General features: G+C 46.0%; 1 protein-coding gene across 23 annotated transcripts in view; it reads left to right on the plus strand.

Moving 5' to 3' along the window:
- Positions 1–402: 402 nt before the first annotated feature.
- Positions 403–14,660, plus strand: part of AFDN (afadin, adherens junction formation factor) — a 208,357-nt gene continuing 194,099 nt past the window's right edge. For 6 of the 23 annotated variants that reach the window (XR_016349228.1, XM_089777344.1, XM_075924647.2 and 3 more), the window contains exon 1: positions 405–864. Coding sequence is in view for 22 of the 23 variants with exons in the window: in XM_089777344.1 (XP_089633470.1) it covers positions 757–864 (108 nt within the window). In the remaining variant the exon portion in view is untranslated. Of the gene's footprint in view, positions 865–14,660 lie in introns of all 23 variants that reach the window. The other 17 variants (XM_075924649.2, XM_075924650.2, XM_075924652.2 and 14 more) reach the window with 5 other exon arrangements.

Raw genomic sequence — 14,660 nt, forward strand, 5'->3', positions numbered from 1 at the left:
GCCACCTGGTGAGCCAGTGACAGAGTATAAAGAGCGCTCGGGCTCTCTCCCAGCCATGTGCTCCAGTTGCAGGGGTTTTTGTCTGCTCAAAGCGTGCGATTGCCAAGAGAGCCAAGAAATACAAAGAGCAAAACTGTTATTCCTTCCGAAAATGAAAAAACAAGCCGCCTGTAAAACAGACCGACTCGCTGATCAGCTCAGGGAAAAGGGCTGGATCCACCTTTTATTCACCGGGAGTGAAGCACCGGGCCCCGATCCTGCCCCGCGAGGGGGGTGCGGCGCGGATCCCGGCTCCGCCCTGGTCGGTCGTACAACCCAGGAGCGGTGGCCTGAGTCTCCGCAGCGCCGCCTACCCCGGCCCGCCCCAGCGGGATCCCGGCCCGGGAGAGCGCAGCGCTGCCGCCCCACCCCGCCCTGGCTGCAGCGGGGCCGAACCTTGCGAGGCGCGCTCCCGCCGCAGCCGCCCGGGCGCGGGGAGGTGACTGGCGTGGGAGGGGAGCGCGCGCCGAGAGGCGGGGGCGCGCACGGGACGGTGTGTGTGTGTGTGAGGGAGACACCGGGGCAGCGGCTGCGCTCGGCTCCGGCAAGACGCTGCCGAGCAGGAGGCGCCGCCCCCCCCCCCCCGCGCGTTATCACCGAGCAGCCGGGCGCGCCCGGGATAAAAACAATCCGAGCGCGCGGAGCGCCCCGGCCCCAGGAGACCCCGGCCCAGCGGCCCCGCACCGAGCGCCCCGGCGGCGGAGGAGGAGGAGGAGGATGTCGGGCGGCGGCAGCCGGGAGGAGGAGCGGCGCAAGCTCGCCGATATCATCAACCACTGGAACGCGAACCGGCTGGACCTGTTCGAGATCAGCCCCCCCACCGAGGTGAGACCCCCCCCCCCGCCACCTGCCCCTGCGCCGCCCCCCCCCGCCGCCGCCGCCGGGCCACCTGCCCCTGCGCGCCATCGGCCCCAGCGACCCCCCCCCCCCCCGGCCACCTGACTCCAGCGAGGGCGGGCCCGGCCTCACGGCGCCCCCTCTGCTCCCACCACCTGCCCCCCCCCCCCCCCAGTGCAGCCCGGCCCGGGCGCTGGGACGCTTTCTCCCTCCCCCGCGAGGTGAGACGCCGCGCCCGGCACAGGCCGCGCCCGCCCCGCCCCCCGCAGCCACCGGGTCAGCCTGGCGCGCCCCTCCCCGAAACTCTCCCTCAGGCCGGGGGAGGGGGAAGGGGGAAACCGGGCCAGGTTCTCCCCCTCCCGCCCCCCTCCCCCCGCCGGGGCGCTGTTGTCAGTGCGCGCTCGGGCAGCAGGGGAGCGGGAAGTTAAGACTCCCCCTCCCCCCCCCCCCGTCCGAAGGTGACTGTTCCCCGGCCGAGGTGGGGCTGCTGCCCGGGGACAAGGTGGGAGCAGCTTTCGCTCTTGCAGTGCCCCAGGGTCACGGGTGAGAGCAGGTTTGCAACCGAGAGGAAAGAGGAGAGATCACAAAGTCTCCTCTCAGCCCGGCCAAGTGGGGACAGGGAGGGACCCTCTGGGCTGTGGAGGGGCTGGAAAGAGGAGCACCGATTTGGGGGGCTGTGCGTTGTAACGCTGCAGCAGAGAGCGGCGACCGGTGAGAGAGGAGAGTCTGGGAGTGTTTAAAAGGTTTCACTTTGTGCGGAAAATGCCCCCTTTAAAACGCAGCTGCTCTTACTTCCCAGCTCAGGGTGAAATCTCCTGGGTAACTTTCCAAGGGCGTAACGACGGAGCCTTTTTGGCTTAATGTGTCTGAAAACTTTGAGGTTGCCAATGTTCAGTTTAAAGTAAATATCGGGCAGATTCCTAGTCCTGAGAGTTCACATGTTGTACCGGAAAAACACAGTGGGTGATTTCTTTCTAATGAAATGGGCGGGTGTTTAATGACTGGAATGAAGCTGGGATTGTTTTTTTTTTTTAAATAACAAGCCACACCCCACTGCTACCTCTTGTCATACTCACTCCAGCTGGTCAGTGTTGTGTGTCTGCTTTGAAAGGGTGTGGGGGAGGGCTTGGGTAGGTAGGTTATAGTCCTATTTGTCTATGACATCAGGGTCCCTGCTTATAGGGTGGAAACTGATCATGTGCATGTTCCCAGGGAAAAGGAAATTAATACTTGCTTTTGACCTGGACCTATTTACGGTTGTTTATTAACAAAGGTCCCAGAAGAATTCTGTAGTAGCCTTCTTTTAAATTGCAATCCCAGTTTGAGTCCCAGGTACAGATTAACATAGATGCAGGAAAACCATAAAAAAGCTAAAAGCAATATAATTATTAAAGCTTGAAAAATATGTAATTGTGTGTGGTCTGTTCTATGCACTGTTGCAAACTGTTTATGCCATTAATATTACCAATATAAGGATCCTGGGTATTTTGTGGTATATTGCTACATTTTTTTTCATTAGGTATTACAAAAAACACTGATATCCTGTAAGCACTTGCTTAAAGTAGGAGCTACTGCTAATGCAGTTTCCATAGCTTGTCCTGGGACCGAAGTACTCTCAGTGACAGCCTGTTATTCCTGGGGGAGTTCTGGACCATTGTGCATAGCAGAATTAATGTTCTTTATGTAATTTCATTTTTTTCCCCCACACAGTTGGTGCTGTGGAGCTGCTGGTTGTCACTAAGTGCAGGTTGACCAGGCATAGGCTGGGTTCCCCAGGTTGCAGCGTGATTGCATGGAAGGCCCAGATGGGCTGCAGTTCCTGAGTTTGTTGGCCCCACTTTGTCACATGGTGTGTCTGAGCCTCTTCCCTGCATGGCAGCTGTTGGAGCTGGCAAGCTGTGCCCTGAAGAGAGAGGCAGGGGCAACTGCTGGGGGCTTCAGCAAAGGGCTGCTGCTTTCTGGGAGGGAAGACTGAGGCAGGGAAGGGTCCTGTTGGGGGCATGACTTGGGTTGTTCCATAGTCAGCTGAACCTTTTACATTGTGGCACCACCCACCCGGTGGTATGGGGTCTCTCTAACTTGTGGGACAGTATTACGGTTATGTGGAGTGGAGCCTGCATCAGGGCTGTGGAGGAAGAAGGATTAGTGTCTGGGGTAGGAGTGACCCCATACAGTCCCTGCATACACTCCCTCTCCTCCCCCTCCCCCCCCCCCAAAAAAAAATGTCCCCAGAAGGGTCCATTATTTGGGAAATTGAAATATGGGAACTCTTTCAGGGGCAGAATGAAAAAATGAGAATCGATTAAAAGACTTGAGGCAGGTTTTCCCCCAAGGTGTGCTTAGTTGGCACATGTGAGACACCAGATTAAGGTGCCCGACAAAAGCATAACAGGAACTGGGTTGCCATAGGGGTTTCCTTTGCTCTCTACTCCTGGGGGAATCTTTTTTTTTGTTCTATGTATTGTTACATACATACTTGCTGACAGATATTTTGAAATAAATTATTAAAATAATTGAAACTGGTGAGATTATATCGTTACTTTAATAAACAAGACAAACAGAGCTTTTAGGCACAGTGTTTTTGTTTTCACTTGGTGTAGAATTCTCTCAGGAGTTACTTATAGGTTGACACAAAATACTACCAGTAGCTGAATTTTTACCTATTCTCTATTAATTCTCTCCTTAGTGTTTCCAGTCTTATCCCCCTTTCTTTCCATTTATGGCAAATTGTTTCTGCTGTGTAACTGTGCTAGAGACAGCCAGCTTGAAAAAATCATTACTTTAAGTTGGCTTTGCATGTTTACCATGGAGATTTACTGGTCCTTGTACTTTTGCTACTTGCTTGCCCTTTAGCATGGTTGTAGTGAGAAATTATATTTTACTTGGAGTCATAGATTGGCAGTTTAGGCCCAAGCTTCTGCAGATGCACATACTTAATTTTATTACTGTGAGTTGTCCTGTTGATTTGATTGTGAATTGTAGTGCTGTTTTACAGACATGTAGGCTGGGATTTTTAAATGAGCCAAAAGATTGATCCATACAGTAACTTGTACTGAAATAATCAGTTTTAATTCATACCGAATGTTATGTTGCAAGTCTATGTGGATACTCTTATTTTGTAATGTATGCTATTTCAGTGTGTGTTTGTGTGGATCAGTCCTCAGGGGGTTAGGTGTGCACATTCCATTGACATTTTTTACTCCCTTTGGGCTTCTTTGAAAACTCTAGTTTTATTTTTACAAGTAATCGACAGGGTGAGCTACTAGGTAGGATATAGAATTTGAGTTCTATTTCCATTTCTCCCTGGCTTGCCGTTTGATTTGAGCAAATTTCATAATTTTTGTTGGCTTCTATTTCCCATACATTCTGTATGTTTTTTCAAGTATCATTTTGCTAAAGAGCTTAAGTTCTATAGATGAAAGTTGCAAAGTGTTTTACATGGTAAAAGTTCAAGATTTTTCGCTAAGTAAAGTGGATAGTGCACTTCTAGAGGTTCATATTTTGTTACACTGTGAACAAACCTCTTTAAATTAGGGATGTGAATGTGTACCCGTGTACATGGTTAACTGATAAGCCTGGGCTCATCCCACAGAGGCAGCAGTTGGAAGGATTGGCTGGAGGGAGCCAGTACTTGTGGGCAGCCAGTTTAAAAGCCAGCTCCTGCTGAGCCAGCCCTCCCCCTGCACGCTGCTGCCTTTTGTATTAGGTGGTACCCAGTCCACATGGGGAGCTGTCTCCCACGGAGCTGCCTGTTCCCCTCCTGCTGTCTCCCACCAAGGCAGCATTTCGGGGGAGCAAGCGGAAGTGGGTGCTTGGAGAGAGCTGGTTTTCATCTGGGGGAAGGGGAGAGCAGGCAGGACCTGGTGCTTGCGGGGAGCCGGCGCCCTGTGAGCACTGGCTCCTACCTGTCCCCTGCATGTAAATGTGTGATCGCTGAAATTTTCAATGATTACACATTTGCAAAAATAAATGTATTTTATCATTGCCACTTTAAATACAAATATTTTCATAGAAGCAATGTGTGGACTTACTGAAAGTAATTCAACATTTATACCTAATATTGCAGGCATTTAACTTTTTTTTTTAAGATTAGTGTGTTTCAGAAATCCTTTAAAAGTCCATGTTACTTATTACTGCCCCAGATCCACAGTATATGACTCTTACAGACATCAAGATGAGGTTCCTGGCCTAAGAAATGTAATGAATATAAAATACTGTATGTTACGACTTAAGTCAATATCGGAGTAACTAACAAACAGAAATCTTATGTTGTCAAGATTGATGAAAATAGTAGAATGCTGTCATTTCATATTTTTAAGAATTTGCTTTGCTGTGGTTTATGCAATACTGAGAGATTTGTTTGAGTTTTGGTTAAATTGGAACAAATTGTTTTGAAAGATCTATTTAAGTATTCAACATTTAAAAAAATGCTAGCTCATCTAAGGCACAGTAAGTTAGTGGTAACTTGAGTAATATGTGTTGATTTCTTCAAATGTCATAAGCAAAAAAAGTCCAAACCAAAACAACTCCCTTCCAAAAAGAAAATGGAATTAACATTCTTGTACTCTTAAAGTTTCCCTAATTTGTTAGTCTGTTGCTGGATTTGTTTTATCTATTTAGAATTTGAGCTTTTTGCAACATCGTGTATTTGGATATCATACAACACCGGTACTGTGAACTTAATTTGTGAAGCACTGCGCAGATATAAAATTGGTATCCTCATCTATAAAAAATGATCCGCGGATGCGGATACCCACTCGACCCCCATTTAAACAGTTAACTGGTTAAACGTGAATATACATCCCTAATCCATATCTGGAGAGAGAAAGTGAATAGCTGCAGATTTGCAGGGTTCTATTGATTTGGTGGTTTGGTTACTACCATAAACTAGATAAAAATATTATTCAGTAGCAAATATTTTTTAAATTGTTCATAGATTAAGTAGGGTGCCACTACTTAAATTCCGTTCAACTTACAAATTTTTCACTTAATTTTTTGCCATGAAAATAATCTACTTTGTTTAAAACAGGCTGTTAATTTTTTTTGAAGGGAAATACACTCAGTGGATGAGAGAGAATTAAAATGACTTCAGGGTCTAGTGGTTAGGGCACGTATTTGGGTGGTGGGATTTGCAAGTTCAAATCTTCCTGCTTATTATTTATACACAGAGGAACTGCTTGACCAGGAAAAAGTGAGATCTTCCTAGTATCCCAAAGCCCAGTGGCTGGGGCACTTGGAGACCCTAGTTCAGATTCCTCCTTCTCATCAGATAGAGGGGGGAACTGAACTGGGTGAGTGACCTAACCAGGGGCGGCCCTAGACTAGCTGCCTGTACCTGGCGCCCTGGGCTAACCATGCAATCGACGCCCCCACCTCCAAACCCCTCAATGATATTGCGCCACCATTTAGCGCCCCATTTAACTTGGTGCCCTAGGCGACCGCCTAGTTCGCCTATATGGATGGGCCGCCCCTGGCCCTAACCACTGTGCCAAAGGTTGTAAGATAGGCATCACCACCACCTTCTTGTCAGAGTCTGCCTCTAGCTATTTAATCAATCTAACCAGGGTCAAAAGAAATGTTTCATTCAACAAAATTGAAAATTTTCTTAACTTTTTTGATTCAATGACACTCTTTAAATTTTCAGTTTTTGTTCAGCTTGACCTGAAACTTTTTTTTGGGGGGGGGGGGAGAAAGGGGGAGACTGCTGGCAAACTGAAAAATTAGGTGTCTGACTGTAATAGTACACCTCATTTTTATTTTTTTTTGTAAAGCACATTGGAATATATCTGTGAAAAGCTGTGTCTGTAAAAACTAGAAATTAGTATTAATTCTCTTGATGACAGTATAGCTTTAACTTTACTGTGCATCTTACACTCAAATCAAAGTGAAAAGAAAGAATGATTGTGGTTTTCATAATATTGACAATTCATTTTTCTTAGCTTTGTAGGATGTTACATATTGAGTTAGATTTATTTTTTGAGAACTTTAGTGCAGTTTTAAACTTGCACAACAGTTACTGACTAGGATGGGGGTGTGAACCGAATTTATTTTATTTAGAAATTCTAGAAAAATTATTATAATTAATATTTTCATTTAACATGTACTGTACTTGTCGTGTATATCTAAGTTTATGGATAGCTTTTGTAAATCTTGTATTTTGTTTAATGTTAAATCTAGCTTTTGAAGTTCATTAGATGGTTTCATATCAGTTACTGTCTTCTAGATAATTTTTTTCAGAAATTTACTTTTTGTAGATTTTGTCTGCAGATATCAAATCTGCTTTTTGTAGATTGAAAGGCAGCATATGTTAGGCTATCTCTGAATACACATTTGACCTCCCTGGTCCAGCACCCTCAGGAGCAGAGTGATCCCGGATGAGGGATTTTGCCAGACCAGGGAAGATCAATTTATGGACCCCCTGCCACCAGCTCCCTGGGGCCTGGCCATTGGCTTCCCAGCCGGCTCCCCACCTCCTGCAGACTTTGCTGCTCTGTTGCCCTGCTGGGCAGCCAACACTGCTGTTGCTCTCCTGTGCTGTCCGATGCTGGGCTGGGTCTCCAGGCAGCTGCACACACCATGCGCTGGGGCTTTTGGGCCCACATACTGGGTGGTCTTGAGCAGATGCATGCGCTTCACCAGGGTTCCCTGGGCAGCCCCGCACCAGGTCTCCCAACTCCGCAGGGCAGCCCTGCTGCCATGTGCTGGGTGGCTCCATCATAAGCTACCTGTGGGCAGCCTACTGTCCTGCCAGCCCCACAGGGATCCTTGCTGCTGGCCCTCCACTGGGACACTCTGGCCCGGCAACATCCATGCCCGATTATGGGTGTTGCAGGGCCAGAGAATCCCAGTTAAGAGAGTTTCAACCTGTAGTTCCAATCTCAGCATTGAGGGGTTTTGTTGTTGACTTTTTTGGGGGGGGGGGGGAGGAGGGGCGGTCAGAGACCATGTAAGTGTAAATAACTTGGTAGAAAGTACACCTCTGATTTACATAATTGGCTTTTATATGTGTTCAGGAGAAATGGTGAGCTGTTGATTGGACAGCTTGGGGAAAGGGGGTGAGATGTAATTTTTTTACCTTTAGGTGATAGATTCTGATCTGATCCTGGGTTACTGATAGAGGTTAAAATCATCATCATTTGAGTTTGTGACATGAGTTCATAGGCCTTTTGAACACTTCTTGATTTTTCAAATACTTATTTCCCAATGTATAGAACTTCATTAATGGCAGCCCTGGATGAAAACTGAAGTGTAGGTTTGAATTGTGCATTTCTACCACTGTCATCCAACCCTGTGCAGAACAAGGTTAGACAACATTGCCTTAAAAACACTGGTAACCTTGTTTGTGCTTGGTGTCCACTACAGCTTCCGTGTGTTCTACTGCTTGACGAGCTTCACCAGTTAGAAATTATGGATCTGAAAAGGCTTAAGACTGTTTACTTTTTAAGATTGTTTTCAGAGATTACCAAAATCGGAATGAATTTTTTTCAGGGAATCCCCTGAAGATTGGGCTTGAAGAAAAGTATGCAGGAACATTTTTTAGTGAATAGAAGACTTTATAATGATTTCAATGTGACTCATTTTACCATTTTACAAAAGATAAAAGTAGGGATACCTTTTAAATTTGTTTGACATTTTATAAGAGTCAAATTTAAATTTGAACTATGGAATTACTCATGTGGCTCACCATTGATTCACAGTTCAGCATGGAAGCTAGGTTGAACAGCTAATGTACGGAAAAGTAGGTGATGAATGTATGCTTGATTAAAGGTTGTTTTACTTATACCAGCTTCTCATTAACTGAGTAAAGTCAATGTGCAGTCTTTGGAAACTGAGCATTATTGTGAGCTGTCTTAAGAACCAAAATAAGTGTAAATTCTTGGCTGCTATAGCATACCAAAGGCAACATAGCTGTGGCCCATAGTGCATCTTCTTACATGGAAAATCCTATGTTTCCCTCTGAATATTTCTTATACAAGTTACTACTTGAGCTAATGGCTAATTAATTCTGTAAGGTTCCTACAGATACTTTTTTGAAGCATTCCCTTATGATGGGTGAATTTGTTATTGACTTAAATGCTAAATGTTACTTTTCTCTTGAGAAAAATGAATCCTTTTGAACTATTGGGGCATTGTTGGTACAAATGTGCTTTTCTTGACAATAAAACATGAGACTTCTTGATGCATTCTAGTTAAAGCAGGTTTAACAAAATAAAGAAAATGGAAATGCTTTTAAATTCATGTAGAATGATGCTCCTGTAATGCAAAAATACCAGAATAAGAATTATATGTTCCTCTTAATCATAAAGAAATGTGCCTATCCAGATCACTTATGAAGATCGTCTGAAATTTAAAAATAATTTTAAGAATTGGGCCGATTGGGCATATTTAATTTTGCCTTGTTTTCATTTCAGTAGTGTAGATAGTGATTATATGGCTGCGAATGAAAACATGCTTGCTTTTAAAGTTGATTGTCAGAATGCTTTTTTTTATTTGAACAGATGCTTTATTAACTAAGGGAAGTAAAGTGACTCATAAAATCCGGAGAGGTGTGTGAGAAATAAATTCTAGTTTGGCAAGTGTGTTGTATTGCTGAAGGTGGAGTAGGAAGCCACAGGATGAAGTAATAATTGAATGATATGCCAGGTTGTCAGTGAAGCTAGATTTCAAATATACTGTATTAGAAGGAAATTCTGTGTTTTTCAAAACTTTTAGTATTTTAAACTTCAGTGGACATCTCAAGAATTTGGAGCAAAATATATTTGTCCCTAATACATGGCAGAGTTTTTATGCATAATACAGCAAAGTAAAATTAATTTTAGGGAGCTAAAATTAGGAAAAGTATGATATTTTATTAGTTTGTAAATGATTTAGTAGAGTCTTGACTTCTACCTTTGAAATTGTTGCCCTCTTGCTGATATGGTCATGCACTTTTTCCTCATAAGTTTTGCATTACAAAAGGTTTAAAGATATTGTTAATAGTCAATTATAATGGAAAATTTAAGTTTAAAAAATGCAAATACTCCAAAGTTAAGAAATGCATATTTAAAGCTTAGTGTTCAACCTTAACTCTACTCCTATACGTAATTTGTCTTTTAAAAGAATCTTGTGGTAGTGCTACAATCAGTTTTCTTGTCCATGTCACCCAACCTTTCCCTTGTTGTCCCTTGTGAATCACTCTGGTGGCTCTTTCTGCTCTATTGCATTAAATTTAAGGGTCTTGTCCTACTGGAAGCCCCACACAATACTTGCATTACCATTACAGTAAAATCTCAGAATTATGAACTGACTGATCAACCACATGCCTCATTTTAAACCAGAACTGTGCTATCAGGCAGTAGGTGGAGACCCCAGAAAAGGGGCGCAGGGAGGAGGGCGGGAATATAGTACTGTATTCAATAATTACTTAAAAAAAAAAGAGAGCTTTTAAAAAAGACTTAACAAAGTAGGAAACTTTCTATTCCTGTTTCATTTAACTTAAGATGGCTGAAAACAATTTTTTCTGCATAATACAGTTTGTAAGCTGTATTTAAGTAGGGATGTTAAAAAGGGTAACCAATAAGCATGAGTGTGTTGGTTACCCAAACAGTTAAACGCTGGCTACCTCCTTCACTGTTGCCTCTTGGTCAGAGGTAGCAGCTCGGGGCAGCAGACCAGAGCCAGTGCATACACTTACAGGAGCTGTGCAATCTTGTTGTTTTCTGCTCTCTCCTTGTCCTCTACTCTTTTGGAACTTCATTGCTAGTCAGACTGGAAATTCTCTGCTTGTTTGTTTTTGTTTTTGTTTAATGGGACTATTGCCTTTTGCAGTTGTTCCAAGATTTACAAAATTCTGGAGACAACGTATATTCTCACAGTGGGAGAACAATTCTTCGTGGTATGATTTAACATAACAGAGTTTTTGATCCCTCAGTCATTGAGTTGCAGTTAGATCTCAGTTTTTTCCCACTGGTATGCTAGTCTGCCCCCTCATTAAACTAAAATCCCTCCTTCCTACCCTCCTTCCTAGTTCAGCAAAAATTCCAAAGCGAAGGCTTCTCCAAAAAGTATTTGAATGTATTTGACCCCTACCTTCTTCATTTCCCTTGATTTGGAAGTCAACACTCCCTTTTCCTTTTAGCGGAAGGGGTCTCACAAAGTTGCCCCCAGTGGCACTGTGTCCTTCTACAGTGGATTCCAACTGTGGGCCCCAGAACAGTGACGTGACAGGATAGTTTCAGCCTCATGATCCTATTTCCGTTCTCCCTCCAGTTCCCAGGGTGGCTTCCTTATCTGAAATGCTTACTTTGCTGCTGTGACCTTCGGCCTAGCTGTTCCTCAGTGCATCTTTAGCCCAATTACATAGCCTGGTTCCTTCTCAGTTGGAAACTATACGTCAGGTCCTACCCATAGCTTCAGTGTAGAAGCCCTGCCAACTAGGAATGTTAAAATGTGGGTAATTTTGTAACATGTAACTGCTGGAAAACTCAGCGTTACACACACCTGCTTTTAAGTCAGCTCCTGGGGCTCACTGGCTCCTGCCTGCAGCCTCTCTCTTGGAGAGCTGCATGCTGCCCCCGAGTTGCTGCCTCTAATACAGAGGCAGCAGCGCAGGGTGGCAGCTGACTCCCCAGGAATGGGGGAAGGGAATCTGCATATAACCATGAACTAGGGATGTAAGTGAAGAATTAATTAGTTGACTGTCTGATAAGTAAAAGCGTATCGGCTAGTCGACACAAGTTGTTTCCCTCCCTTGATGCCTCTGTCAGACAGCAAGGGAAAGGAGAGAAGGGTACTGGGGGGAGCTGGCTTAAAAGCTGGTTTCCTCCAGCTCCATGGGAGGGGCGCTTTGGCAATGTTCTATCTTTGAAATGCACAAGAGTCCCTATTGGGGCTCTTGTACATTTAGAAGTGGAAGTGCCGAATGGAGCCTGGGGCCAGCAGAGGACTCGGAGTCCCCCGCTGCCCCTTGGCTCCCACTTCTGCCTTCGAAATGTAGCAGCAGCTGGACAGGCTCTTCCTGCATTTCAAAGTAGAAGTGTCTTTCTTGACTATTTGAAATTCCATCGACTATATGATTAGTTGATTGATCTGATTTTAACATCCTTACCATGAAAGTTAACCAACAGATCAGGCTTACGAGTTAACCATTTTACATGGTTATACATTCACATCCCTATTGCCAACAACCTATAGCCCTTCCTAGTTGTGTCTGTTGCTCAGAAGAGAGAGATTTTATTATCCTCATTCTCAGGAGGTATTTCTATAGTCACATTTTTTTTCTGGGAACTACAGCCTTAATAAAACCTATCCTTAAAGGAATTAACTGGGAAACAAAAGTGCTCAGTCTAAGATGGTGAATTAAAGACTCAATATACCATGTTCCATAGGATAACTGGAAAAGCATGCTGTGTCAGGAAAGTAGATGTCAACATGTTTGCAGAGTTAGCTTAAGTTTTAATTTCTTGGCTTGTTTTTATTTTTTATTCTTACTGTTCATAAATAAAGAAGCCTGATGAGAGCAAGATACTGTGTCATTAAGGATGTTATATACGCTTGTCATGCAGACCACTAAACCTGGAATATCTATTTGAGTCGTATATACTTTTCTGGAGAAGAGATTACTAGTTATGGCTACTTAGTTCTTGCTAAATAGTCTAGCTGCTTAATGTGCTTCAATATATTTTAGGACTGTATTGTTGTCAGCTTGTTTTATTCTCAATAATAAATTGTTATATGCATTTTAGTACATTTATTTCTGTTGGCTTCGAGAGCTTGTTTGCTATTGATTAGCAACCAGACACTATTCCTTTGAGTGATATATGTCTACCTTCTAGTGGCCAACCCGTGAGAGATGAAGAGCCAAAATAGCAGTTGATAAAGTGTGAAGAGCCATGTACTGGGGGCGGGGAGAGTTGTTGAGCCAGGCGGGGGGAAAAATAGGTGTTGGTACACGGTCCCGGGGCATACCATCACAAAAAAAAACCCCTGGGAAGCGGTGACAGGTACAAGCTCTGGGAGGGAATTTGGGTGCAGAAGGAAGTCGAGAAGAAGATGCTGGCTCAGGGAGGAGGCTCCAGGCTGGAGAGTGTTGGGGTTAGGGGGAAGGTTAGGGTGCTGAGCAAGCCGCAGGCTTTTGGCTGTGAGGGTGCAGGAGTTTGGACTGGGCTGTGTGAGGGGCTCAGAGCAGGGAGGCTTGGGAGTATGATGGGCTCAGGACACAGATTTGCAGTGTGTGGATGGTGCAGGGGTGTTGTGGCAGAAGACTGGGGATGTGGGGGTGCGGGAGTTTGGGGATGTGAGAGGCTCAGGACGGGGGTTCCAGTGTATGATAGGCTCAGGTTTGAGGTCTGGGGGGGTGCAGGAGTATTATGATGCTGCAGCCAGATGGGGATTTGGCTCCAATTGGGGGCTTGTTGGCCAGGCTTCATTTTTAAATAAAATACTATGTCAAACACAAAATGTGTCAGCATTGTCTTTATTTGAGAGGGGCGGGGAACCTGTTTTGAGTCAGGGGGTCACTGACCCACAGAAAAGTCAGTTGGGGCCACACAAGTGAGATGCAAAAAAAACAACCACTCCAAAAAAAAAAAAAACCCAAGCCTCACTAATGTGGCCTGATCTGTGCTTGTGGGGGCTGGGTGCTGGGACAGGGTGCTCATGGGGGTGTGTGACCAGGGGAGGGGACAGGGACAGCTGGGGCTAGTACCTGTGGATCCTGCAGCTGCACACAAGGTCTGGGGTCTCAGGAAGCACATGCGCTGCTTCCCCCTCCCCCAAACAGCCAGGTCTGTGGCGAACCAGCAACTTCTTTCTCCTGCTGCCTGCCTGTATATGGGGGGGGGGGGGGGGGGCGGGAAGTCCTGGGACTGCTCCAGCTCCAACTGCTCAGGAAGCCCATGCACTGCTCCTCGCTCCACATGACAGCCACATGCTTCCTGAGCAGTTGGAGCTGGAGCGGTCCCGGGACTCCTACTCCCCTTCCCCCATGCAGGAAGGCAGCGGGGGAAAGAAGTCGCTGGCGTGCCACAGACGCGACTTTTTTCAGGAGGCTCGCCGGCTGTTTAGGGGAGAGGAAGAGCAGCCCGCTTACTTCCTGAGATACAAAACCTAGCTTGTAGCTTCAAGACTCCCCCCTCCCCCTCCAATGCTGCAGAAAGGCAGCGTGCTACCTACATTTTCGCAGAAGGTAGCGTCAGCATGGGCTTCTTGGGGGTGGGAGGAAATGGGGGGGGGGGGCTGGAACACCTAGTGATCAACTGTCGTGCCCCCGCAATCGACCAGGAGATCACAATCGACAGGCTGGTGACCAAACCCAATCCCCCTCCCCTTCCCCAGAGCTAGGCACCACCACCACCCCGCTCTAACCCTGTCCCTTTTCCCTTTCCCAGAGCCAGTCCCGGTCTTGCACTGTCTGGACCTGACTGGTCACAGATGCGGGATTTTTTTGGACCAGGCAGGTAATTTCAGGCCTCCTGTTGCTGCCCCCTCTTTGCTATGCTTTTTTGCATCTCCCTCCCTTGCAACCCAGCTGAGACTCCTCCCTTTCCTGCACCTCCCCAAAAGACCTTCCCCCACAACTCAAGAGCCCAGCACCAGTTCCCTGCAACCCCCTCCCTTGCAGCCCAGCTGAGCTGCCTGTCTGTTCCCTCCCCTCAGCCCAGCTGAGCCCTGTTTCCCTGCACCTCCTTGCAAACTCTGCAGACCTGCTGAGTCCAGAGCTGGTTCCTTGCCCCTCCCTCTCCCTCGTTCCCCTTGAGTCCAGTCCCTAGGCAGCCCAGATGACAGACAACACCCAGTTCCTGGCA

This window comes from Pelodiscus sinensis, chromosome 3, assembly GCF_052426305.1.
Source record: "Pelodiscus sinensis isolate ZL-2025 chromosome 3, ASM5242630v1, whole genome shotgun sequence".
NCBI lineage: Eukaryota > Metazoa > Chordata > Testudines > Trionychidae > Pelodiscus > Pelodiscus sinensis.